The sequence below is a fragment of the Papilio machaon genome, chromosome 24 (genome assembly GCF_912999745.1).
Source record: "Papilio machaon chromosome 24, ilPapMach1.1, whole genome shotgun sequence".
Taxonomy (NCBI): domain Eukaryota; kingdom Metazoa; phylum Arthropoda; class Insecta; order Lepidoptera; family Papilionidae; genus Papilio; species Papilio machaon.
Window position 1 is genome coordinate 1,104,296 of NC_060009.1, and position 27,939 is coordinate 1,132,234.

General features: G+C 35.8%; 1 protein-coding gene across 2 annotated transcripts in view; it reads right to left on the bottom strand.

Moving 5' to 3' along the window:
- Positions 1–27,939, bottom strand: part of LOC106707248 (G protein-coupled receptor kinase 2) — a 67,562-nt gene that overhangs the window by 32,507 nt on the left and 7,116 nt on the right. For both annotated transcript variants that reach the window (XM_045684082.1, XM_045684081.1), the window contains exon 2: positions 13,116–13,211. In XM_045684082.1, coding sequence (XP_045540038.1) covers positions 13,116–13,211 — 96 coding nt within the window. The remainder of the gene's footprint in view (positions 1–13,115; positions 13,212–27,939) is intronic.

A 27,939-nucleotide genomic window follows, 5' to 3' on the forward strand; every position in this document is an offset into this window, starting at 1 on the left:
AAAAAAAAATTAGTTAATAGTCTATGTGTTCATCCAGACTATGTTCTACATCTGTGCCAAATTTCATCAAGATACGTTGAGCCGTTCTGTAGATACCTACTTCCAAACATGCATCCAAACATTCGCATTTATAATATTAAGTAAGGTAATGAAATAACAATCTATACGTATAAAAAAAACTGAGATAACGCTTCTACGGTTATTTGACATAACTCTATGGAGTAATTTATATTTAATAAAAATAAAAACTCTATTCATATAGACTATACGTTTCAAAATCGCTAGTTCCATTCCAAAATCCTCAACACTTACTTTTATAATTCAATACAATCAAGTCTAATTGAGGTCAAGGAACGACCAAGGATATATTACATCTGACAAGTCTAATCTTTAATAGCTCTTTATTCGCATAGCTGTAATTGCACATTATTTCATCTAGTTAATTAAAGAGCCCGGTGTGTCAGCACGCTTACATGAGTGATGTGGCAACATCACATAGATTAGTTAACGTAGACGTGTCAAATTAAAATGTATTAACATTTTCTACCTAACGCAAGAATATCTGTTACATTAATATGCTATGGATCATTTGCAACAATCGGACTTGAATAATTGAGGAATCTTGATAAGCGAGAGGCATTTTCCGGATACGGATTTCTATCAGCGAGGCACTCGGGTTAGAGAGACTAATTACAAGTGAAAATTATGGTCCTTCTGACTCTCTCTTATCTAGGTTTGATTGTATATAAATCGTTTTATTATAATAAAAACTAGTAAACGAGCAATCTATCACATGATCTCGCTAAAGTAAAAAAAAAGTAGCTATATGACTACTACCCATAGACCCATACCCATCTACAAAAAATATTCCTTGTATCCAAAATATACTCGTCACGACAGACAGAAATAAATTACGGTTTATACACTGAATGATAACACAAAGATATATACAACAACATAATAAAACATCCGTCAAACCTATATAAGGAGACACTTAATGGATAAATTCCGTTCGCGCCAAAAAAAACCGCACTTAAGATAAAACAATTAAATAACACTATATTCACTTTACCCACACACAAAATAAATCAGTGACGTCACTAAGATTGTTTTCAAGTCTCCTCACACAAAGGAAGTAAATGTCTTAAGCCAATGGCTCTTGATCTAACTGATATAATGCCCATAAAGTTGGCAGATTAATGTCCAAGTCCTGGCAATATTCGTATCATAACACGTATAGAGTGCCTCACTAATAGGTCGTTAAATAAGTAGCTATCTCGATTAGAATAATAAATCTTATAATTTAGGGTTATGTTTCGGAATAACTGTCTTATGACTGAGAAATGTTTTATAGCTAAATGACGTTCTGTATGCGATGGTTAGTCTATGATATAAAACGTAGGGTTGTAACAACTCGTTTTAATTGCTAAGCTCGGATCAATGTCAGTAGACGTCAAAGAATTAAATGACCCCCATTTATTCAAATTGTTAATATTTATTATTCACTATGTTGTGTTCTTGAACTTTTTCTTTAATTTTATTAGCCAATTAAATTTAAAATTCTTGCTTTAATATGATCGAATTAGAATTTTTGTAATATTACTTAATATTATAAACTAGCTTTTACCCGCGACTCCGTCCGCACGGAATTAAAAAAAATAGAAAACGGGGTAAAAGTTATCCTATGTCCGTTTCCTGGTTCTAAGCTACCTGCCCACCAATTTTCAGTCAAATCGATTCAGCCGTTCTTGAGTTATAAATAGTGTAACTAACACGACTTTCTTTTATATATATAGATGCGAATGTTTAAATGGATGTATGGATGTTTGTTCGAAGGTATCTCCGGATCGGCTCAACGAATCTTGATGAAATTTTTCATACACGTAGAGCCTGGAAGAACAAGTAAGCTACTAACAAAGATTTTTTTAATTCCGCACGGACTAATACGCGGGCGACAGCTAGTAGTTAAAAAAATAAAGTTATAATTGTAAACCCGACAATGAAAGTATTTGCTTCCTTTTTAACACCTTCGTAAATTTTAACCTGAAAATAAATTCCTATTCACAATCGATACAAAAGCTTAGAACCGTGAGACCGCGAGGGTTGTCGCCTACTCCCCTCCCCCATGCTATATTTATAACAGTAGGCCCTATGTTTACACCGGACGTCAGTTAACGGTGTCGTGGGCGCGCCGCTCTAGTTTCTAGTTCACACGAAGGTAGCAAAGTTCAGCAGAACAGTAAAGTGCAGTACTACTATTGTTTGAAAGCGCACTTGTTATAATTTTGAGTTTCGACTGGTGACTTGTGTTCATAAATTATCCCTTACCTCAGAACTCAATTGAACTGGTACTTTTATGAATACACATTGTCATCCATTACAATTTCTTTGATAAAAGAAGGATAGCGATATTTGTCGATAGCATCACGGCAGTCGTAACCTCGAACCTTGTAAACAAGTTTGTAAGCAGAACTGTTTTGTCCTACTGTTCCTCTAATTATGCCTTCGTGTGTAAAATAGCATAAAATAAAATAGGGCTGTGCCCTTTACATTTAATTACCAGCATTAAAAATAAAGAGCGGACAAAGATTAAATATTGTCGCTTATTATTTTTGTTTCTTTTTTTATAACAAGCCAGTGATTTTGTTAATAAAAATTATACGAGCCGTGGGAGATTTTACAACATAAGGTAGCTGTTAACTGGAAAGCTTTTTAATTGCCACGTTCAGTAACAGTTCGATTTTGTCAGTTTAACTGTTAGTTTCCACTGGTGAAAAAAATCTGTTTTCAACGGTGCAAGTTCACGGTTATTGTGACGTAACACAAGTCAGTATAAAACAAAAGATGGTTATTATAGAGAATCAAGTTTTTTCTACTTATGATCATTGTTAAACAACTAGTTTTTTTTCTCGTAAAACAGACGGGCAATTTATTACAGGTATTTAATTAGGATTCTTATTTCATATGGAATTACTATTTTACTTATTTTACATTATGGACGGATTTCTCTTCTTGTTCTTTGTGTCAGGCTGCGTCAGATGTTTGGTATCATACACCTTACACAGGAAAGCTTCTCGAATCATTAACCTCATCAATGTTGTAGTGAATAATTAAATTGTTTAAAGTTTTGTGAGACGTAATAATAAATTAATTAAGAACGGTTTAACTCACGTGTGATTGTCTGGTGGAGTGAATAATGTTTTGAAAGACCAATACAGAACTATTATCAAGACAAGAACTAGAAGTCGTGTTCTATTTAGCTATTTACAATGTTTTATTTTTGGTGTATTTTTAGAAGTAATTTTAAATTATTTAGTTATTGTATTATATTTAATTTTAAAATATTCTTCCCAAGTAGGGTTGGCGACAAACAGGCGGCAGGCCGTAAAAAATTAAGTCAAATCTTTAAGGTTTATAAAAATCTCATGTGCCGACCGCACGTGAGTGGGAAAAGGACAGTGAGATGATAACTTATTTCACATGAAATTAACAAAAGTTAACTTAAAAAAAATTCTTATTAACATTTCCTTGTTGGAACTTATTCGAGCAAACCTGAGGCAATAGCTAGTATATTTATGTGTGTAATAAATGAGATTCTGATGTATTGTCGAAGTTATTCCCCAAACGATATCAAGTTTACGGTAAATGTGCGTACTTCTAATCAATTTTCCTCTATATGACACTTCTCCGATACTTTTTTTTTCCTGTTGATATACTTCTGGTAACTTTAACGCGATATTTTGCTAACGATCATTGCCTCAAAAGAGCGTCGGTGGCTCAGGGGTTAAGCACTTGACTTACAATCTGCAAGTCTTAGGATCGAATCCCGCCATGTACCAATGTGTTTTTCGATTTCCAATTTACATATGTACATTTATCCGACGTTCTTACTGTGAAGGAAAACCTCGTGATGCAACTGAAATTTAAAGATATGTGTGAAGTCAACCAACACGCACTTGCAAAGCGTACTAGACTATGGGCTATGGCCTAGTCACTCCTAACTTGGGGTAGGCTCCGAGCTCTTCAGTGGGGACGTATAGTGAGCTGATGATGAATTGCCTCAAAGTTAAAAACTCGTGGAAAATTTAATGGACTTATACGAGTACAACTTACATATTTTAGTTTCACCTTTGTTAACTTTAAGGAAATTGATAATTTCATATGCCATTAGTTTATGTTACGAAATCAAAAAAAAAAAACACCAGCTAAATAAACATGTTTCAAACCCAATTAGTAAGGAAGCTTGCAAATACTTAAACAGTTTTACACTATTGCTAGGGTTAGGCGAAAAAATATTCACACCACAAACTCCCATAATTAGTACTTAGATATCTGATGGATAGAACCATCATAAGCTACCTTTCTTAACCCAACATTATGTAGAGTTGGCATAACATATGTTGGCAAAAATCTTCCTGGAATTAAGTGAAATTGACAATTATAATATCTCGCTCCTACGAACAAGGGCCAATGTGCAAATTGACAATTTTTCAGAAGAGGCTCTCAAAGTTTCAACCATATAGCAAAATAGATCGCGTAGGACCTTTTACTTCAGCAAACAATAACATTTACACCTGTAAATTTGTATTTTGTTTAGTGCAGGTTGTTAATAACTAAGAGGTTTTAACACAAAAAAGTAAAAATCACCAATTTGTTACTTTGGCCTATATACATAGGACTCATCGAACTGTCAATTATGTGATAATTAAAAGTGACATTACAGTGTTCTAATTTAAGTGTACTGATCTCTATAAATAGATAGGTCATGCTTGGATACAACAGTTATTGCTTCATTCCGACTTAAACGTGCCTGTTGAAGTTCCTGACAGTTTATTCAATTAGTTCAAATTCTCACCACCGATACCAACCGCTCACGTCAGCGCCAAAATGGCTTAAATCAAATAGGCACAAAATAACACGGTTTACAACCTGTCCATAAAAGAAAGTGTTTAAGCATTATAAACTTTCGTAAGCTTCTTTTTGTTTTTTTTTTCCTTTAAAAACCTACTTTTTATAGCATCTAAAAATGATAATCCGTCTATCCTTAACGATTTAACTAACTACGGAACCTACATTTTAGAAAATGTACTGGGAGTCCGTTTACTATTTAAATTCTTATTAGTTTATCACTTTGGGCTTATCTACATCTTATGTTTTGATATTTTAATGAGGCCGCAAAAGGCAAAGGCGACACACGTTTACGTCCGCTGGAGGTGTGAAAATAAAAAAAATGTATACTAGACCGCCATTTTAAGTCACTTCATTAGGTTTACTTAACAAATTCATTATCATACCCGACGAGATTTAAATATAGGACCTGAGTAAGGCTGTCTTGACAAACTATAATGATGAAAAAAATTGTTTTGGAACGAAGTTCCTTATCGCGCGTTGTGAAAGGGGGCTAGACGGAAAAAATTCTTACGAAGTTGTCACGACACTTTTTGCTATATCACCATGGCAACGACGTGACAATATATAACGAAAATTCATATAAATAAAATGTACTTCTTGTGAAGACTTAAGTTTTTTATTCATAGAATAAACATTGGTTCCTTCACTAATTAATTGAAAGGAACTTTGTTCCATCCGGGTGTCCCTTGACACCTCTCAAGTTTTTTTTTTATTTCTCTTTTTGAGATACTAACTTTATTCTATGGGAAAAAAATAACACTGACTTAACTACTTTTAATCCGTCAGGTGAGGGAAAAATTAACTAAGAGAATTCAATAGCCAGCTGTATTTTCCACCCTGGTCTTTCCGTAGTTGCCTTTCACACAGACCAGGGTGGAAATGCAGAGCTGTATTTTTCGAAAGTAAAATTGTGCTTTACAATATTGTAATAAGGTTTAATTTTACTTTTCAAGTAGTTTTAAACCTTGTTTTAATCAAATAAGGCTCAATTTTATCTGCGATTAAAAATCAGCTCTGTTCTCCTACCCTGACTGAACGGACCCTTAATGGTAAAGAGATTGTTCTTTATTTTTTGTTACTGTATCATAGGGTTACAGTTTATTTTAGTTAGCAATGGCTTGTTTAATTTTAGATACGTTCTCATCTTCCTGTCCTAACTACGGAGGGTTGGCAAGTGTGTACTTTTGCATACATCTCTATCAATCGACATATATATCATACATTTAACATAGCTCTTTAATAACTGGTTTTTGAATAGTAATAAAGATTACATGCTATATCCTACTTTCACTATATTAGCAATAGTGAATTTTGTACATAAAGGTGAATATACACTAAAGCATTTTCTCAATCATTTCTATGTAATGTAACGTTTTAACGAATGATATGATACAGGTAAAAGCATAGTTTCCAAAGCACGTCTGGTTCGTGAAAGGGTACACAACAACATATCATAGAGCGGCTCGTTGTTTTGTTACAAGTAAATGCTCTAGTCTATACCCACCTTTACACAAATCTCGTCAACAAAACCGGTATGAGACCGTTAGACGGCAAAACAACTTATATCTGACTGCGGGTTTACACTGTCGAAACATGAACATATTGCTATCTTTTTCATTATGTTTGAAAGGACAGAGACAACATAAATCACAGAGTTACGTCTGTGAATAAACGTTTAAGATGGTAACTGATACTTTTGATAAAGCGTGTCACGATTTGGAATAACTGTATATATATATATGTATATATATCTAACCAAAGATTGTGTTACAAAATGATTGCATACGTCATTGTCAAACGATGATATGCAGGTTTTAAGATATAAGAAAAGAAAGTTAAAGGGCAATGCCCAAAGATTTCGATACGTATTTATATATCCCTGTGTTGTCACTCGTGACTTCGTCCAATTGGAAATTAAAAAAAAATGAATTAGTTGCCTATTTGTTCTTCCAGACTATGTTCTACATCTATGCCAAATTTCAGGAAGATCTATGCAGCCGTTCTAGACCTTCTAACAAACATCCATCCAAGCATTCGCATTTATAACATTAGTAAGATTACTTCGGTTAATCTGATTATCTATCTAGATATTTTTATTGTTATCTAAAATTCAAAAAAAGAATCTACTTAATTAAATTACATAAAAAAAAGTTTTTTTTAACAGGAATATTCATAAATAACGTCAATCATGGTTACCGTAGGCGTATTTTAGAGCGTAGGGCTGTGACATACGAAATTAATTATTTTTTCCCTCATCACTCGTTAAGGAAAAGGAAATTTGTGGTCTTATCACGTCACCGCTTAACGTAAACAGATGGGATTTTTTGTAACACGTTAATATTAAATATACGCGTTTTTACTTCACAAAACGATATTTTTTTTATAATAAACGAGCAATTTTGATCGAATACAAAACCAACCATCACAATAATTGTCTTACAAAAATGTTTTTACTAAAAAATTTTGATAAAACAGAAAAAAAATCTGAAAATTTACAACCTATTTTTTTTCGTTGTCCTCTTATAATATATTATATATTATATATACTCTTATAATGTGTATTCTTTGTTAAAACATAAAAGCTACTGTTTGTGGCCAGTGTGTTGTGTTCCATTTTTAAAATTACGAAAAAAAAAACATTGTTGAGGCAAGTTTCGTTTACAATTGTTCTGTATGTAAATAAATGCAAATTCAAAACTTTCTAATGCATTTTTATGTGCTTATTTGAAAGTCATATAGCTTATGATAAAGGAGTATGTTCATTAGAGAATTAAAAATAGTTTTTTTTTAAGTATTGGATTAGAATTTTTGGAACGAAGTTCCTTATCGCGCGTTGTGAAAGGGGGCTAGACGGAAAAAATTCTTACGAAAAGTTGTCACGACACTTTTGGTATAGTAAGTATGTTATCGACGAATGAGCGCTACTTCACCATGGCTATATATAACGAAAATTCATAGAAATAAAATGTACTTCTTGTGAAGACTTAAGTTTTTTATTCATAGAATAAACATTGGTTCTTTCACTAATTAATCGAAAGGAACTTCGTTCCATCCGGGTGTCCCTTGACACCTCTCAAGTTTTATTTTTTATTTTTTAGTTATAAAATTATGAGAGATGACACATTTTAACTAACTGCCACACTGAGACATTAAATGGTGACCAAGGAATCCCCTTCGGGTAAATTAAGTATATATAATAATAACTAGCTTTTGCCCGTGACTCCGTCCGCGCGGAATTAAATGTTCTTCTAGACTATGTTCTACATCTGTGCCAAATTTCATCAAGATTCTTCCGTTCCGTTGCCTTCAAACAAACATCCATACATCTAAACTTTTGCATTTATAATATTAGTAAGTTATAGTAAGGGACTTACGGTAAAGAACTAAAAGATTTAAGGGTAATTTAAGACTTTATCATAAACCGATTCTGGATGTTGCAATCAATGAAGTAATCCTAACTGACTACACGAAATAAAATGACATTTCAAAATCTGTCATGTTTAAGTTGAAGCGTATTTGTAAGTCTTTTATGATACTGTCAATGGTGAGTGGACAGGCGTGGCGGACAGTAATCAGCATTAGTTACGCATTGCATTACTGATAAAATCCTAATTATACGCTCTTATTTACGCAGACAAGCATATGTGATACAAGCGTAAGAGAGTAAATACAGATCCTTTTTGGGTATTTTTTTTTTAAATTTCGAATGTACAGCTTTTGTATTTATATCATAAGGTGGTGAACAAGCAAGCAGCCAGTCATATGCCGAAATAGCAAAGCGATCGCTGCCCATTTTATTCAATTACTCCTTAGTAAAAAATCGATATCGATTAAAAGAGTGCTATGAATAATTCATTTAATATTTTAAAATTAAACTTTACGATCTCTTCTAAAACTTATTTATTTAAGATAAATATCTGCTTCCTCTCCGCTCCGGACTGTGTAAACGGGCCCTAACAGTGAACGTTTGTTGGTAATTTTTTCCAACTAGGATGTATACGAACACTTTGTTTCAGTTTTACGACACATAAATAAGTATTACGTGGATTTCTAAGACGTTTATACCAATCAATCCTTATAAGAGTTTCACACGAGGGCAAAAGGAAGGCAGAGCAGTAAATAGTATAGTACTACTAGTATTTGAACACACAGTCAAAAGAGTAGTTTGCTTCTAGATGTGTACTTTTGAAGTACTGTTTTATCTACAGCTCTGCCTCACTGCCTCCGTGTGAACATTACGTGATAAATAATATGAGATTTTATTGTATAAAATATATTTTCTATATGATTTAATGCAAGTCACTCAAGTAATTTTAATGTTAAGATAAAATACAGTCAGAGGAAAAACCTGCAGTATTTTTTTTTTGTTTTTCTGAAACAGTATAAAAATATGCAATAAATAAAAAATGGCGTCAAACAAATTAGGTTGTGATCAAATTCTCTTTGGGGAAACGTAATATAAATCAAGTCAAATTACGAAGAGTTCATTTCCTTTAATTTTATCGTCCGTAAATCTTTTGTACGAACGTTATAAATAGACAGTAAAACATGTTAACTACCTTTTGTTCGTTAATTATCTATATTATACACTATCTGTCGCCCGCGAATCCGTACGCGCGGAATTAAAAAAAAACTTAATAAATAGCCTAAGTATTCTTTCAGACTATATTCTATATCTGTGCCAAATTTCGTCAAAATCCGTTGAGCCGTTCCGGATTACCTTCAAAAAAACATCCATTAGCATTTATAATATTAGAAAGATACATATGAAATAGGTTTAATTAGGTAACTAGTATATCTTGACGAATGAACATTATCTTCACATCCATCAGAATGCAATAAGTCTTAGATACAAAAGAATATCTAAGCCGGTGGACATAAATTCCAGAAAGATCTTGTGGCAACTTTTTCACATTGACAGTGCTTACAAGTTTTAAGGGTTACCAGTTGTTAAAAATTTCCTCCGAACCGTCCATGTTGCAGCTCCAAGCAATTAATTTGCAACTTTTGACCTGAGTATTAGTAGTAATTCCTTATTTAAATTGATTTATCCAAATACATTAGTAATTTAACCTAAAAACATTACATAACATCATGTCTGATATTTTTATGTAATTTCGAAATAATGAAAATGGCAACGTGAAACAATGCAGCTACCGCTCAATCATTGGTCGAAATATGACATTTATATTTCACTAGCTTTTACCCGTGACTCCGTCCGCGCGGAATAAAAAATAGAAAACGGGGTAAAAATTATCCTATGTCCGTTTCCTGGTTCTAAGCTTCCTGCCCACCAATTTTCAGTCAAATCGATTCAACCTTTCTTGAGTTCTAAATAGTGTAACTAACACGACTTTATTTTTTATATATAGATAGATATTTTCCGACTGCCACAAGTCTTGTAGAACTATATGTACGAAAATTTTTGCTGATATTTTTCTAGGCAAATGCCTTTATATACATTAATAACTTATTCATGATCTGGCAAACCTCCAGCCGTTGACATAACATTGTTAACTAATGGAGATGATAAAGTTTGTGAATTGCTGACATTCTGACCTGAGCCTGTATATGATTGATAATAAAGTCTCCGAGGATTCGAATCCATCATATTAAAAAAGAAATTACGACATTACCATATATTTTTGTAACTTTATAAAAAACGTAGTGGGACCATGACATTTTTACATAAACCATGTAGGCTCTTCTTCATGAAAATAAAATGTACATATAAGAATTCATCATTCATTTACTCGTATTTCACTCAAGATTTTTTACATAAGTCATCTGAATTCGAGAGCGTCGGTGGCTCAGGTGTTAAGCACTTGACTTGGAATCTGCAGGTCCTGGGTTCGAATCCCGCCATGTACCAATGAGTTTTTCGATTTTCAATTTACATATGTACATTTATTCGACGTTCTTACGGTGAAAGAAAACATCGTGATGCAACCTGCACATATCTGAGAAGAAATGCAATGATATGTGTGAAGTCAACCAATCCGCACTTGGCCAGTGTGGTTGACTATGGCCTAGTCACCCCTAACATTGGGTGGGCTCCGAGCCCCTCGGTCGGGAAGTATGAGCTGATGATGATGATGATCTGAATTCGTCGAAATAGCGAAGCCACTGCTGCCCATAAATATCCGCAATTGCAGATGCGTTGCCTATCTTTGATCAACGGAGGAGAGGGGACGCATAGAAAGATAATATTTGCCTTTCGTATGCGTACCTCTACCATCAAATCTTCAACCCTTCAAAAACATTTCTTATTAGAAAAGGGTGTGAAGGGAAAGAGAACTAAAATTAGGCATCTGCCACGCGCACTCATCAAAAGAAACACGTAATAACTTCCACCTTCATACCTGTCTTATGTGTGGTAGTGGTTATTGCACCGGTCGAGTCGATTCATGCAACAGACGTTGTTGTTGACACGTCTACCACAGTTAAAATTAATATGAAAACTAGCTTTTATAAAATTCCCCATTATACCAATCGCATTTATACTTGAAATAACCTCAGTAAAAAGATTTAGTTGATTAGTTGCCTAAAATATTCCTAAAATGCGTTGTAAAATTTTATAATGACTGATTGCAAAAAAATGGACCTTATGAGAAATTAATACTTCAAATTAGTTATACCTGGCCGTTAAATTAAATCTTATTTTTCCTTATATGTACCTTTATATTTATTAAATTAAAACAGCATTAAATATTAGTCTCAAGGTCAAACTGACCTTAAAATAAACCTTTTGATATTATTTCCCAATTATAAAAACATTACAACGTAATTAACCTACAAATCTAAATTGTGTTATCTTAAAGAGGATGCAATTTGTTCTCACGCCTTATTCAGTTCCAAATTATTAGCAAAATTTTGAAAGAAAAATCACTTATGTAATTTTATGGTAATTTTTAAATAACGTCTTGTGAAAATATGATGTATTAAAAGTTGTTTTCCACTAATTTTTAATAAAAAATTCAGCACATGAACATTCCATGAAGAGACTTTAAAAGAATTTACGTGAATTTTTCTATGAAATTTATTTAAAATAATTACTACAGGACGTCTTAAGGTAGAAGAAAACTGAAGAAAGTATGGATTGGTTGAAAGGTATGCGTAAGAAGGGAATGAATTCAGATATGATGGCGAATAGAGATTGTATGGAAGAGTAGTACATACTGTAGCGACATTACATAGAGACACGGGCAGGATAATGATAAGTCCCGGTGCATTCCTTTGGAGATCCCGGGACTCTCACCAGTTGCACTTGAGGATGTCCACTGAGAGCGTTTTAGTGAGTCAAGTCTCACATAACCCTATCTTTCCCCGAGAAGGCAGGGTATCTTTTAAAGATTACCCCCCCCCCCCCCCGAAAAAAAGGAAGATGATAATTACAAGTCTAAATAGAATTTTCATTCAGATATGACATACTTTATTTATATACTGTTCGTAAGAAACGGGATTCTTACCACGATTAGGTTGTTTGAGCTCCCGATATTTCGGCACAGTTCCATGCGCCATGTTCACGGGTTGACTGTATACTTTATTTATTTTATGCATTTATGACAGAGTGTGTTATGACAGTATGGCAATGACACTGATTGTATCATAAAACACGTGGGCAGCGCTCGAGCGAAAGGAAATGCATAATTTTCAAGGGAAATGAACACGGGACCGCCGCGGGACAAATGACGGAGTTCCGCTATTTGGACAGAAAACTACTTACAAGTATGTATGTATAGTTGTTTTCAGTTATCTAGGTGGCTCTTAACTTGGCACGAGTCGCTCAGAATACAATTTTAGGTATAGCGAGGCGAGCACTATTGCGTGCCGATAACCTTAAGCTGCCTAGATGTTTGAAAAGAAGTATACCTGAGCAAATAATTCATAAGGATTCATCAATCTTTAGTAACCCTTGATATCATAAACGTACAGTCGCGATAAATGGCGGTGTCCCACCTTAATAGCCACAATCGTTTGAACGCTTTCAAATGATAAAGCTATATTTTGTAACACTATCGTATTCTATAATGTATAATAGTTAGGGGTACAGTGCAGATAACTTACATTTGTTTTTTTAATTGATCAAAACATCGATTGCAGGCCAATTACTTAATTTTAAAAAGGTTGTTGCAAGCTAACTGTAATACCGCGAACGAAGGTGACTGTACACATAGAATTATATTGTAGTCTTGACAACTCACCTATTTTTGTTTTTATATCTAAACATTGCGATATGTGTGGGAACTGGAGGATCTTGCGCCACTTCTTGCTCTTGCCCTTGTTGCTATCGGAACCGCCTGCGGACAAACAAACACGTATAAATGATAAAGTAGTAACAAACTTTTAGAACATAAATTATAAAAAATATTACTAATATTATAAATGCGAATGTTTATATGGATGTAGCGTTGCCAGGCATCCGGATAAAGCCGGACATAGGTAGGCTTTTTGATTGCGTGTCCGGCCAAAATGGCTTTTGTTAGGCTTTTTACATTTCGCAAACGAGAATGGCCGAGCGCCGGCGACGAGACTAACGGTCGTGTCCGGCCTTTCTACCCAAATGTCTGGCTACTAGGTTTGGCGACCTGGCAACCCTATTTGGATGGGTGGATGTTTGTTGTAAGAAATCTCTTAAAAGTCTGCATGGATCTCGATAAAATTTTGTATAGATGTAGAACATATGGAAGAACACATAGGCTACTCATTCAGTTTTATTTTTTTCATTCCGAGCGGACGGCGTTGCGGGTGACAGCTAGTTCATAAAATCGACTAAATGCTCATTACTAAAATGTGAAAAGGTAAAATTTCTATCTCCTTTAACCCCTGGCTAATGTAACAAATACGTTATCACCGTTCTTAAATGTTAAAAAAAGGTAACGCAATTAAAAAATCAAAACAGACTTAAAACACTTATCGTACAGCTAAAAGGCAAAGTCGGACTACAAAAAGTGCATCAGAAAGCGCCGCACCGCAGGGTGGCGAAACTTCTGTAGCAACATAGACAAATGCGCTCAAGCAAACCGTGTTAGGAAAGTCCTTTCAAGCCAACAACTTGAAGGACCTCAAACTATACGCACCACGGATAATACTTATACAACCTCATCAGACGAAACACTAATAGCTCTGCTTAATGCACACTTCCCTGGCTGCAAATTGAGCAGAACTACAGAGTGGTCTGATGACGTCAGTTCACCCACTTCCCATGATTGGGTACTTGCCGAGCAGGTCATTACAGAGTCCAGGCTCAAATGGGCCATTAATAGCTTTCACCCCTTCAAAGCTGCTGGACCAGATGGAGTTTTCCCAGCCCTGCTCCAGTGGGGGGAACGCCTTCTAAATCACAGGCTAGTTAAACTCATGCAAACTTGTCTAGCATGCAAATACGTGCCTAAAAGTTGGCGAGAAGTTAAAGTCATCTTTATACCTAAACCAGGTAAAGGCGACTATACCGACGCCAAATCCTTCAGACCGATAAGCCTAACGTCATTCATTTTAAAAACGATGGAAAGACTTATCGAAAGATACATCAGGGAAGTAGCCCTAAGGCAAAACCCCCTACACCCTTTACAACACGCATATAGTGTTAGCAAATCGACCGACTCGGCCCTCCATCTTGTAGTTAGCAAGATAGAGAACGCGTTGAATAATAAATCAATTTGTATGGGCTCCTTTATTGACATAGAAGGAGCCTTTGACAAAACCAACTTCAAATATATTGAAAAGGCCCTACTAAATCACGGAGTTGACTCCGCAATATGCCAGTGGGTCACACAGATGCTAAGTAAAAGGATCATAAGGACTAATGACTCTAAAATAGTGACAATTATGAGAGGGTGTCCCCAAGGGGGAGTCCTCTCACCGTTGCTGTGGAATCTAGTCATTAACGATCTAATTAGCATCCTAAACAAGAATAATTACTACACGGTGGGATATGCCGACGATCTAACAATACTGATCACAACTATCTCGGCTAGTGTCGCCTGCGACCTCACCCGAGCGGCGCTACGAATTGTAGAACGCTGGTGTAATAAATTCGAATTATCAGTCAACCCAAAAAAGACCGAGATAGTAATGTTCACCAACAAAAGGGTTCTTGGTGAATATAACCCCCCCTCGCTATTTGGCACAAAAATTCAAATATCAACTGAGGTGAAATACCTAGGCGTGATATTAGACAGTAAATTAAACTGGAACAAACACCTTGAAAGCAAGGTAAATAGGGCAACTATAACCTTCTGGCAATGTAAAAAGATGATTGGTAAAAGATGGGGGCTCTCACCAAAAACGGTGCTATGGCTATACACGTCGGTTATAAGACCAATCATCACATACGGAGCGCTAGTCTGGTGGACAAAAACCAAACAAACTACCGCATGCAACAAACTCCAAAGGTGTCAAAGACTAGCTTGCATGGCGATAACAGGCAGTATGAGGACGACTCCCACTACTGCTTTGGAAGCCCTACTAAATTTGACACCTTTAAACATCCATATACAACAAACAGCAACCTCAACGGCGCTAAGGCTGCGCACACTCAATCTATGGAGACAATACAGGATCCCTCATACGTCTATTTTGGACACGCTCACAGCAGCGCTGCCCATCGTAGATGCCAAACACGACCTGATCCCCAAACAATACATCTTTGACAAGAAATACAAAATACACCTCACTGAGTCTAAACACAATGACACGGGTAGGCACAACCACACCCACCTGATGATCTACACAGATGGGTCTAAGACTGACCAAGGTTCAGGTTCGGGAGTATTCTCGGAAGACCTGAACATTAAAATACACACATCCCTAGGTCAGTACTGTACCATATTCCAAGCAGAATGCATGGGTATAATCTTAGCAGCACACGCCATAGCTGCAAGGAAAGCAAAAGACGAAAACATCTGCATACTTACCGACAGCATGGCTGTGCTCCAGGCACTTAACAGCTACACAGTTAACTCAGGCCTTATATATGAGTGTCACCTAATTCTGAATGATTTAGGAGCAGTCAACAATATCAACCTTCGATGGATTAAAGGTCACAGCGGCTCCAGAGGCAACGACGCAGCGGACGAGCTGGCCCGCAAAGGTTCCGGTAGCCGAGCAATCGGCCCTGAACCAATCGTCCCCCTGCCTTTAGGATACTTAAGGTCGCAGGTAACAAGCAGAAGCCACGACCAGCACAGCGCGCTTTGGGATTGCATTAGTGAATGCAGGCAGACCAAAGAAGTTCTGCCGGAAATTAATAAGCGAATCTCAAACACGCTACTTAAATTAAGTAAGCCACAGCTCAGAATAGCTGTAGCTGCTCTGACAGGTCACGGCCACTTTAACAAACACCTTTTTAACTTAGGTATCACAGACAGTCCTTTATGCAGGGCGTGCATGGAGGAAGAAGAAACAGCATTGCACGTTATACAACACTGCCCGGCAGTGTCCGACTACAGGGACAGATACCTCGGTCCGCCGAGGTCGCCGCCAGAGATCACCAGCAACATTAAGGGATTGCTGGGGTTCTTTGGCGAGCTGGGCTGGCTGGAGTAACCCACAGCCTGCCTTCACGCAAAATACGCGCTTGTCGTGGAGTTGCGGAGAACTGAGCCCCTACTACTAACTAACTAACTAACTATCGTACAGCTAGTTTCATTTTTATTCGGATTGTATACAGTTGTTAGTATATGACGTAGCCAACTATCGAAACAGTCCGTGTATGTTAGCCCTTAGAAGAACTCGACCCATTTACTTTCAACGCGTCCAATGGACTGTAGAATCGATCGGTCGAGCGTATATGTTATTATTACGTACGACACTACTGCTGTTCAACGAAATAACGGATTTGAGATTCTTACGTCATAGATATGGTATCTCAGTTTATTGTATGGGACTGATTGAGACTTTATTTATTGCTTTATTGTTTTACGATGGCACAACCAGAAGCACATCAGTATTTTTTATCGATGGGTCCTATGTATAAGGGCCAAAGTAACAAATTGATGATTTTTAAATTTTTATGTTAAAAGCTACTTCTTAGTTTAGTTAACAACATGCATTAAACACAAATACACATATACAGGTGACAACGTGTTTTTTTGTTAAAGTAAAAGTGCCTATATTTTCCTAAAAGGATGAAACTTTGAGAGCCTCTCTTGTAAAGTTGTCAATTTGCACATTGGCCCTTATTAGTAGGAGCCATCGATATTTACAACAATTAAGCTTTAGACAAGGCTACGTAAACCGTCGAAACTTATATTGCAAGGTTGCGTCGCGAGAATCGCATTGCGCACGCTCCGTACATACAACATTGCATTGTCGACGCGCGTCGTCTATCGTCCTCTGTCGTCTATCGTCCTCTGTCGTCTATCGTCCTCTGTCGTCTATCGTCCTCTGTCGTCTATCGTCCTCTGTCGTCTATCGTCCTCTGTCGTCTATCGTCCTCTGTCGTCTATCGTCCTCTGTCGTCTATCGTCCTCTGTCGTCTATCGTCCTCTGTCGTCTATCGTCCTCTGTCGTCTATCGTCCTCTGTCGTCTATCGTCCTCTGTCGTCTGTTTGTCAAGATCGTCGTGAGAAAATTCGCTGTAATTGCAGTTGCGGTAACGCTTCTGTCTTTGGCGATGACAGATAGAAATTTCGGTGATTCGCGCTGTGTACGAACCTCTATTAAATTATATTGCGTAAACTTAGCGACTTAAATTACCGGGTTTCGAAGATTTACGTTGCCTTTTGTACGAAGGGTCATAAGTGTTTAAAAAAGATAAAACCTACCTTTAATAAGGTTACTTAAGTTGATTGTTCGGCTTCTAAAAAAACAAAATAAACCGACAATTAGGGATTGCAATCCGGCGTCATTTTCAGTCCGGCCGGATACGACCGGATTCCCATCAATCCGGCCGGATCCGACCGGATCCGACCGGATTGATTAAATCAAGATGATTTTCGCTTTTTAGTACAAAATAAGTAAGTTAATCAAGTGTCACTGCACTTACATGTAGGTAGCTTATTAAAAATAAATCACAAATATATAAAATCGACTTTATTTCTTAACCAATGTTAAGACTAAATAGACAACAAGAAAACAATTAAAATTTAGTAGTGTAGGTAACTAGTAATAATTTTACGACGTAACGAGTAGCTTAGTCTTTCTAGATTTCACTTTCACAGATAGATCAATTTATAAGTAACAATATTAATTATCAAGTAACTAAAATATCTAATAGATACAATTAACCTTACGTAATTAACTGAAATGAGATCAAAATCATTATTAAAGTATTTGAGAATGCTAACAAACAAGTCTTATAGGTTACTCGTATTTATGATTATAACAGATACCATCATGATTTGATGAATCTGTCGAACGAATGAATGGCAAAAATTATCACAATAATGAGTTTAGGACTCTTTAGTTTAATCAACTTACGATAAATAATTATTTTAAGTAATAATTGTAAAAAAACTATAAGTATAAAAAGAAAATCAATATTAATTTTGAAAATAAGATCGTAGAAAACAAATATTGTTAATTGTGTCATCAGCTAAACGACTTCTAATAGAGCTGCAAATATATACGCACAACGCATTTAAAGTACTTACTCATGCAACAGCTATATTATTTTCCCACAAACTGCTAGCACCGGATCCGGTTTTCGGATCCGGTATATTGGTACCGGATCCGGTAACCATTAAATGATGCCGGATCCGCCGGATTACCGGATCCGTTTTTCCGGATTGCAATCCCTACCGACAATCGTTTATCATAGTAACTTAAAATTCAATCAAATATAAAGCCTAATAAAAATGCCAATAGTTAAAATAAACCCGAATCAATTTCGTCAAAATCTCGTCTAAATTGAGCTAAATAGATAAGAGATATTGGATTACATTTCTGATATCCGAAACCTAATGCACAGCGAAGGCGAACAGAAAGCGAAGCTAAAATACGATGAGGAATATAAATATGTGCGTATTGTCACTATTATCGAAACCCACAGTAAGAGAAGTTTGTTTAGGTTAGCTTTCACGGCTGTGTGTTACATGCATACGACTGATATGTAACATAGTATATTTTATGTGCCAGAATTAGGGATGGCACTACGCACGAATGGTCACGTAAGGTCAACCCTGCCCTGTATCGTAACGACTAAGGCCGCACATAAACGATAACTTCAAGACAAAAAAATAATAAAATATTAGAAAAATGGCAATGGTCAGATAAAGTGATTACGTAATGGAAAATTGACATTTTTTTTTTGGAAAACTCTTTTGGAAAATTTCTAGGATTCGTCTGATTCATAAATAATACGATCTATTTTATTATTACGTACCTAATTGTTGTCAAAAGAAATGTTTTAGTTGTTATCAACTAAAACGGATAAATAAAACAGTTTTCAACTTAAGATACATTTAATTTTAAGATATTCTAAATCTAAAATATCTAAATAATGTATACTAAATAAACTAAGTAAGTCGAGATCTAAAATCAACTAACTATAATATTTACCGACATTCACGAAAACCCGAGGGCTTTTAAACATGCCTTAAACACCAACAATATCTTACAATTGCGGTATCAATATTCATGAGTCTCTCTCAAGTTAATGAATATTTATTATTTGAAATTTCATTATTCAAAACTTATTCATTACAAAATATAGTAATTTAGTTAGTTGTAAGAGCTCGATTTCCGCAACTCCATGACTGGCGCGAATTTTGCGTGTGAGCAGGACCCGGGATTCAATCCAGCGAGCCCAAATTTCCAAAGAATGCTAGCAACCCTTTGATGTTGTCGGTGATCTATGGAAGTGTTCTGTATTTTAAATTAAAACGTTACTCTCTCTCTCTCTCTCTCTGCCTAACTCGTATTCCACATGGTGGTGGGGTTAGATTTCGTAATCAGTTTCTTTCACTTCGCTCTGTCGCATCTTCGTCAAAGACTTGGCACACACTTATGTCTTTTAGCACTTCATCTTTCCATTTAGTTTTGGCTCTGCCTCTGGATCTTCGACCGGGAAGGGAAAGGTTTTATTCCAACGTATTACAACGGCCTCCTCCTTATATGACCATACCATCGCAGTTACTAAATTAAATCAATATCTTATTTATATCTATAAAAACATACATACAAACACAGTTATTTACTAACTCTATATCAATAAAAAAACTTGAGAGGTGTCAAGGGACACCCGGATGGAACGAAGTTCCTTTCTATTAATTAGTGAAGGAACCAATGTTTATTCTATGAATAAAAAACTTAAGTCTTCACAAGAAGTACATTTTATTTCTTTGAATTTTCGTTATATATTGTCACGTCGTTGCCATGGTGAAGTAGCGCTCATTCGTCGTTAACATACTTACTATAGCAAATAGTGTCGTGACAACTTTTCGTAAGAATTTTTTCCGTCTAGCCCCCTTTCACAACGCGCGATAAGGAACTTCGTTCCAATATATTAGGTCCTTACATATGAAATTGGCGTTTTTCGTACTGGCCAATTTAATCACGAATTTCTCCTCTTTGGTAAGGAATTCCAAATTCAAATTTGTACAGCTATAGACTCATGTATCTGTGGTTCGATGACCGTCATTCGTTTGTTTTTTTTCTTCTGTTTTTTTCTGTTTGCGTCACTCATTTTACAAAATGGAAAACTAAAAATATCGCATTATTTACGAGTACGAGTTCCACGGTGGCACTAGTGCTGCGGAAACGACTCGAAGGGTGAATGATGTGTATGGCGGTCGTGTTGCAAAAGAAAACACAGTTCGTTTTTGGTTCCAACGCTTTCGTTCTGGAAATTTCGATCTGCAAAACAAGCCCCGTGGACGGCCTGAGACTCAAGTTGATAATGAAGAGTTGAAGGCTATTTTGAAAGCGGATCTATCGCAAACCACGTCCGAGTTAGCTGCAGGCTGCGATGTTAGTGATAAAACTGTTTTAATTCACTTGAAGCAAATTGGGAAGATTAAAAAGCTTGAAAGGTGGGTACCTCACGAATTGACTGAAGCAAACCGGCAAACGCGCGTCGACTGTTGCGTTACATTACTAAACCGGCACAATAATGAAGGTATTTTAAACCGAATCATTACCTGTGATGAAAAATGGGTTCTTTACGATAATCGGAAGCGCTCAGCGCAATGGTTGGATCCTGGCCAGCCAGCCAAATCCTGCCCCAAGCGAAAATTAACCCCAAAAAAGTTACTTGTAAGCGTTTGGTGGATTAGTGCCGGTATTGTTCATTACAGTTTTCTCAAATCTGGCCAGACTATTACGGCTGATGTCTATTGTCAGCAATTGCAAACCATGATGGAAAAGCTATCGGCTAAACAACCTAGGCTGGTCAATCGCTCCACGCCACTGCTGCTTCACGACAACGCTAGACCACACACTGCGTAACAGACGGCTACTAAATTAGAAGAGCTTCAATTGGAAAGTCTAAGACATCCTCCGTACTCCCCGGACCTTGCTCCAACAGATTACCATTTTTTTCGAAATTTGGATAACTTCTTGCAAGGGAAAAAATTCAACTCCGATGGGGCAGTCCAAATCGTCTTCAAAGATTTTATTGATTCCCGTCCGACTGGTTTTTTTAGTAAAGGGATCAATGAACTACCTATGAGATGGCAAAAGTGCATAGAAAATAATGGTTCATACTTTGATTAATTAAATATATTATATTAAAAAATATTCGACTTTTTTTCCTCCCATACAAAACGCCAATTTCATATGTAAGGACCTAATATTTAAAAAAAAAAATAGTTGAGACATGAATAGTGTCATGAAAATTGTATCTATAAAACTCTCGTGTGTAGAAAGACTTAAGATTGGGAGCGACCGAACGCGTCACTCGGTTATCGGTTTCGGTATTTTGACACACATCAAAGAAATGCTCCAGTTTGACTTCACTCGATTGATTAGAACCCTTCTGTGTACATAAATTAAGATGTAAACGGCGGGCGTTGAATATATTTAGTTCTTATACTGTGTTTTTTGAATGTCGAATTAAAAAAAAGAAGAGACATTTGTGACTAATTTACTTTTAATTTTGCATTTACAATTTTGTTACAAAACTCATTGTATCCATTCGAATCATCAAAGAGGAAATGAGGCGAAAGTAAAAAACTTTTATACACATCGGGTGTTATTAAATTTTTTCCCATTGAGCCGAATTATTTTATGGATTCGACCGGCCTTTGGGAAAAAACTTCCCATTGCTAATTGATCGATCGGCTCGACCAAATGGGAAACGTGCCACAAATCAACTAAAAATTAAATCTAAGTGCCAAGTTATTTAAATCGTCAATACAGGAGTACCTTCGTGTAAGTAAAACGAATCTAGCCTATGGATCTTTTTAAATATCCAATGCAACTCTTCTCTCTTTATCTGAGTGCTGCCAACTCTTAGTTACTGTGTTATCATTGGTTTGTAATTTTTTTATTTTATTGAAGTTAGAACCTGATACTCTTTACATTTAACTAATGAATCATTGGGTGTAACACTCGTCAGTCACGGCGACCGGTTTTATCGGTCCGCTTGTTTGTAAATTGCAATGCGAGTGAGCGTCGATAAAAGCGTTTTATTGATGTTACACTACCCAACAACATGGCAATTTTACAAGCGACCACTTCACGAAAAATTCCAGTGTTTAATTCTATTTTTTTTTTATGAAAAGGCAAAGGCATTAGTGACCTAGTGACTCGTACAGAATGTATGTATGAAAAAAAATGTTACATGAACTTAAAAATTGTTTATATATTTTTGAAATCAACAGAAGAGAACATTGTAGGTAATAGTGAGTAGACACCGAAACAGCTGCAAAAATAACTTATTCTTGATAGGACCTTATTCGTATTCCATTCTTTTTTTAAAAGAATCATAGAGATAGCGCTATATTTCTGTACACGTTTCGACAGTGGAAACTTACAGTAAAACAAATAACAATACGACTTACTTGTAACAAAATCTGTGTACTATATCAAAGTAATATCTCAAGCAATTCCCAGACGTAATTACAGTTACCTTAATCTGGAAGTAAATATAATTAAGGCCCCAACAAATCGAGTTAATTGGATTTGCTTAAACCTTTGTAATTAATTAGAAATTGAAGCCATGAAAGTTTACGTATTACAAGATTTATCTTCGTCTTTATGAATTTATACCATAGATAATATAGATATTCAAAAGATAATGCCCAATTTCCTAATTATTTGTGTACAATAAAATTAAAACTTATACAGTTAAAAAAAAACAGAAGTCCGACTATATCTATTTGCCATTCCAAGAATACGAATCAAAAATTCTCTCTGTAAAGGAATTAATAAAATTAATATCGACAATTCGATATTTCCGAGTTGCACATCTCTACATCAATTGAAATTATGCAATGCACAGCAGTACTGGCTATCGGCAACCTCTTTACTGCAACAAAGAGGTTGCATAAGACCCCACTGAAAGCGTTTATAGTCCGACAAACTAATCTGACCCGGTGAGTATAAGTGACAGTAAATTACAATAGCTCATTAGCGACCCCTATCAATGTCACTGCCACAAGATCCTCGTCGTAGTGTAGCTATCTTGTCTTACACTACACTTTTTTATAAGAGTAGGGGACAAACTATCTGCGGGAACATCGAGGTGATCAACGACACTCTTGCGCAACACCAGAACTGCAGATGAGTTGTGTTTACGAGCTGAAGCCTTCGATAGTAATATTTATAGTAAAATTAAAGAACTTTTTTTATTGATTAAAGAAAAATGAATAAAACGTCAAGAAGATAAAATAAAGAAAAATAAATGTACAATAAAGGTTACGCGGTGCGCACTGGCCACTCAACTCCGGGGTCGGTGTTGCCGCAACACGTTGCCGGCCTTAAAGGAGGGTATGCTCGCTTCTTGAAAGACCCTAAGTCGTACATACTTTCTGACAGAACTAACCACGAAGCGTCTCTCACATAGCCGGATAAATTTGTCTCACTATAACCTCGAGAGACCTATCTGATTTATAGCAACGATCAATTCTAAACCAAATGATTTATAACTCTAGTTATACGATCGGCTATTTGATAGCGGCACATACCAATTTAATCGACTCAAGTTAAACAAAATACGAGAGTTTAGCAACTTTAGATATGTCAGATAAGCAATCGGATATACGACTAATTTATAAAATAATGCTCGGTTTACACTATTCCATTCCAGCGATCGAATACAGCGCTGGATTACAACTGGAAAATGTTTACACACTGGAATACACTATGTTCACTCGAGTATAGATTTTTTTTTCCAGTTTCAATTAAGCATTGAATTTGATAGCTGGACTGGAATAATGTTAATGCATTACATAAAAATACGAAAGTGGCACAGTCGTATTGCATGCATTTGTATATGGAATAATAATCTGTTTTTTTTATATGAGAGAATTACAAAATCGGTATCCGAAAATAGACAAATATTTTTATCCTAGAGGTTTAGTGGAAATCCACCTTAATCGTCTATATCTATATTTATAGTATCCATACGTATGTATGGATTCCCAGGGTATAAAACGTCAACTTAACATGCGGGTAATTATTTATTTATAACGACCTTAATTCTCTTTGTTATGGTATTTAGGATTATCCGGGCCTAATATCACTAAACAATATGTGCAAATAAATGTCAACATAGTAACGTCTTATTAACCAACTACGATCATCTCTCTGGTCTTATCTCGCACACGTGGAGTCAGTTCATAATTTATAAACCTTAACGTTTTGGCTTAATTCTACAGCCAATGTCCAATTTTAAATTAAGTTTTACATTCTGTCGCACAGTCGTTAAGTGACTACAAAGTGAGTCACTTAATGTATATTATTAATACGAGAAATCTACACTAAACTATTTCAAGTAATCAACAAATGTTTGAGTGAAACATTGTCTTAATAAAGAAAGTAAAGTATAGATAAATAATCAATTAGACACGCTAGACATGTTAAAAGGCTAAAAATGTCCATAAGGGGACGTGGTATTAGCATTTAACAAGCTCCTATGCATGACTGCTGCCAATTACTGTAGAAACATAACATCGTATCCGCTCGGGGTGAACAAATACCATAGATTCACGCTATCTTTTTTTCATATAATAGTCTATTTTTGTGTAGATAATAATCGTTCTACTTGCGACATCATACGTACAAAATCATATTGTACATCATCTCTGTTTTAATCCTACTTTATGTAAGGTATGGGCAAAAGTTTTAGTCCACCAGATAAACTGTCTTTATCCCACTCTATGTAAAGTATGTGCACCAGTTTTAGTCCACCAGATCAAGTGTCTTTATTCCACTCTATGTAGAGTATGAGCAAAAGTTTTAGTCCACCAGATCAACTGTCTTTTTTCCACTCTATGTAGGGTATGCGCACCAGTTTTAGTCCACCAGACCAACTGTCTTTATACCACTCTATGTAGGGTACGCGCACCAGTTTTCGTTCACCAGATAAACTGTATTTATCCCACTCTATGTAGAGTATGAGCACCAGTTTTAGTCCACCAGATAAACTGTCTTTATTCCACTCTATGTAGAGTATGCGTACTAGTGTTCGTCCACCAGACCGATCTAACATTAGTTAATTTCTTATTTTATGTTATTCATTATTTTCTTAATCATGTGATGACATGTTAAGAAAATAATGAATATGTATATAAGAGAATAATGTAATAACGAATATGAAAGATGTTTCACGCAATCCATCCATCGCTTGCTAGGTCAATCTTGATCCCCTCTTTTTCTCGGAAAAATTATAACCAATATTTTTTATATGTATATTTATAAATATGTACATCATTTAAATTGTTTAAACTTTCGTGAGACATAATAATTAATTAAGGACGGCTTAACTCACGTGTGATCGTCTGGTGACGGCACCGACTAGTTTCGGACCCGTCGGGGGTTCATCTTCAGGGCGAGTGTTTATTTTGAGGACTTCGCGGTCGCGTCGCGTCTCGCACAGGCAGTCACTGCAAATGCCCCGATGGGTCCGAAACTAGTCGGTGCCGTCACCGGACGATCACATATGTGCTTCATGATCGCAGAAAACAGCAATAAATTATTTCATAATCTTTATACTCTCTAGTAGCTTCGAATAGCGAGAAATACGTGAGAACGAATGAAGCAGGAAACGAATAATATAACAAAAACATACGAGCATTACACAAACTTCCTATTCGAACGATTTTGATATAGTTCTGACATAGTCTTAAATACACATCTTAACATACTATAATTATGAAAACTAAATCTAGATTTCAACTTTTAGCCACTGATAGTCCATAACTAGTCTTTCTTTTATCTATATACTTTCATAAGGATAAGACCACACAGAAGACAGGCGTGAAGTGGAAGTAATTCCGCGTTTCGTCTGATGAGTGTGGTGCCGGAGGCCTAATTTTAGTCCTCTTTCCCTTCACACCCTTTTCTTATAAGGAAAGGACGGGAAAGGGAGGTGGATTTGATGGAGGAGATGCATAGGAAGGTTAAATATTCTCTTTTTGTGCGTATCCTCCTTCGTCGATTGAGGGTAGGCAACGCATCTGCAATTACGAATGTCTATGGGCAGCGGTCGCTTCGCCTTTTCGGTAAATTCATGTGGCCGCTTGCTCGTTTGCCACCTTGTAATATATATTTATAAAAAAACAAGGAAATGTTGAATCAAACCAATAGAGGATAAATATAAAAATGATTGTTATTTCGTAATCATTTTCGCACTTTCGCACCTTACGTGTTTAATGGACGATCCATTTCTAGTTTAACAATTTTAAATCAATAACCAATCCAACCGTCGTAAATGAAATCTATTATCTCTGTATATATAAAAGAAAGTCGTGTTAGTTACACTATTTATAACTCAAGATCGGTCGAACTGATTTAGCTGAAAATTGATGGGGAGGTAGCTTAGAACTAGGAGACGGAAATAGGAACTTTTTTTATCTTGTGTGCATTTTTTTTATTCCGCGCGGACGGAGTCGCGTGAAAAGCTAGTTGACAATAAAGCTTGGACTGAGCATATACATTTGTTTAATAGAATAAGACAATCTGTATACTTGTCTACATACAGACAGACGTTATTTATGTCCGCGCTGGATAACTTAGATCTCAATTAGTTCTAGTTACATTCGCATGTTATTATTTATTACCGGCCACTTTGTGACTGTGATATGCGTTTGATATTAAAATTGCTGTCTCCGTTCGTTCAAAGACAATTAGAGGGATATCAGGAACTTTTTTTTTATACAAGATTGATCTATTTTTCACGGAAAGTTTTTAATTTTAAACTATGGATTGTGCGAACTTTATCGAATTAAAAAATCTGTTTGTTTTTCTTTACGAGGTTATTAAGTAAGCAAAAAAAAAACAATTGTTACCCACAGGAATCATACATATTCCCAAGACAGAATGTATAAATATGTATGTATAATTCTAGATAATCAATTTTTGTTCCACATCCGTTTAGCTGTTCTGGAGTTATCTCGTAACAATATAGTACATACCTACAAACTTTAGTATTTATAATATTATAAGTAATGAGTAAGTACGAGATAACACACAACTAGTTTTTTCTTGTGCCCTTGAGATTTACAACTTAATCGGGTTGCGAAAAGTACGCTTAGACCGAACATCTTAGAGCCACTTGATTCAAGGTCTCCAGTGGATTTTGAGTACTCAATTTGTACATTACTAGTTTTTGCCCACGACTTCGTCCGCGCAGAATTAAAAAGAAACAGGTTAAATTGTTGTAGAATAGCTGTGGCATTTTTTTTTATATAAAAAGTTAGCCTAAGTTTACATGTTTCTGATTCTATATTAACTTAAGATTAACATGTTTTGGATTCTATTAACTTATTTCAATATAATATGTCGAAACGTTGCAGTTATCGAGCAATTATGTTCACCAAACGTATAACCGTATTCATTTCCAGGATCAAAGTAAGCCTATGTGTTCTTCCAGACTGTGTTCTACATCTATACCAAATTTCATCGAGATCAATTGAGCCTTTG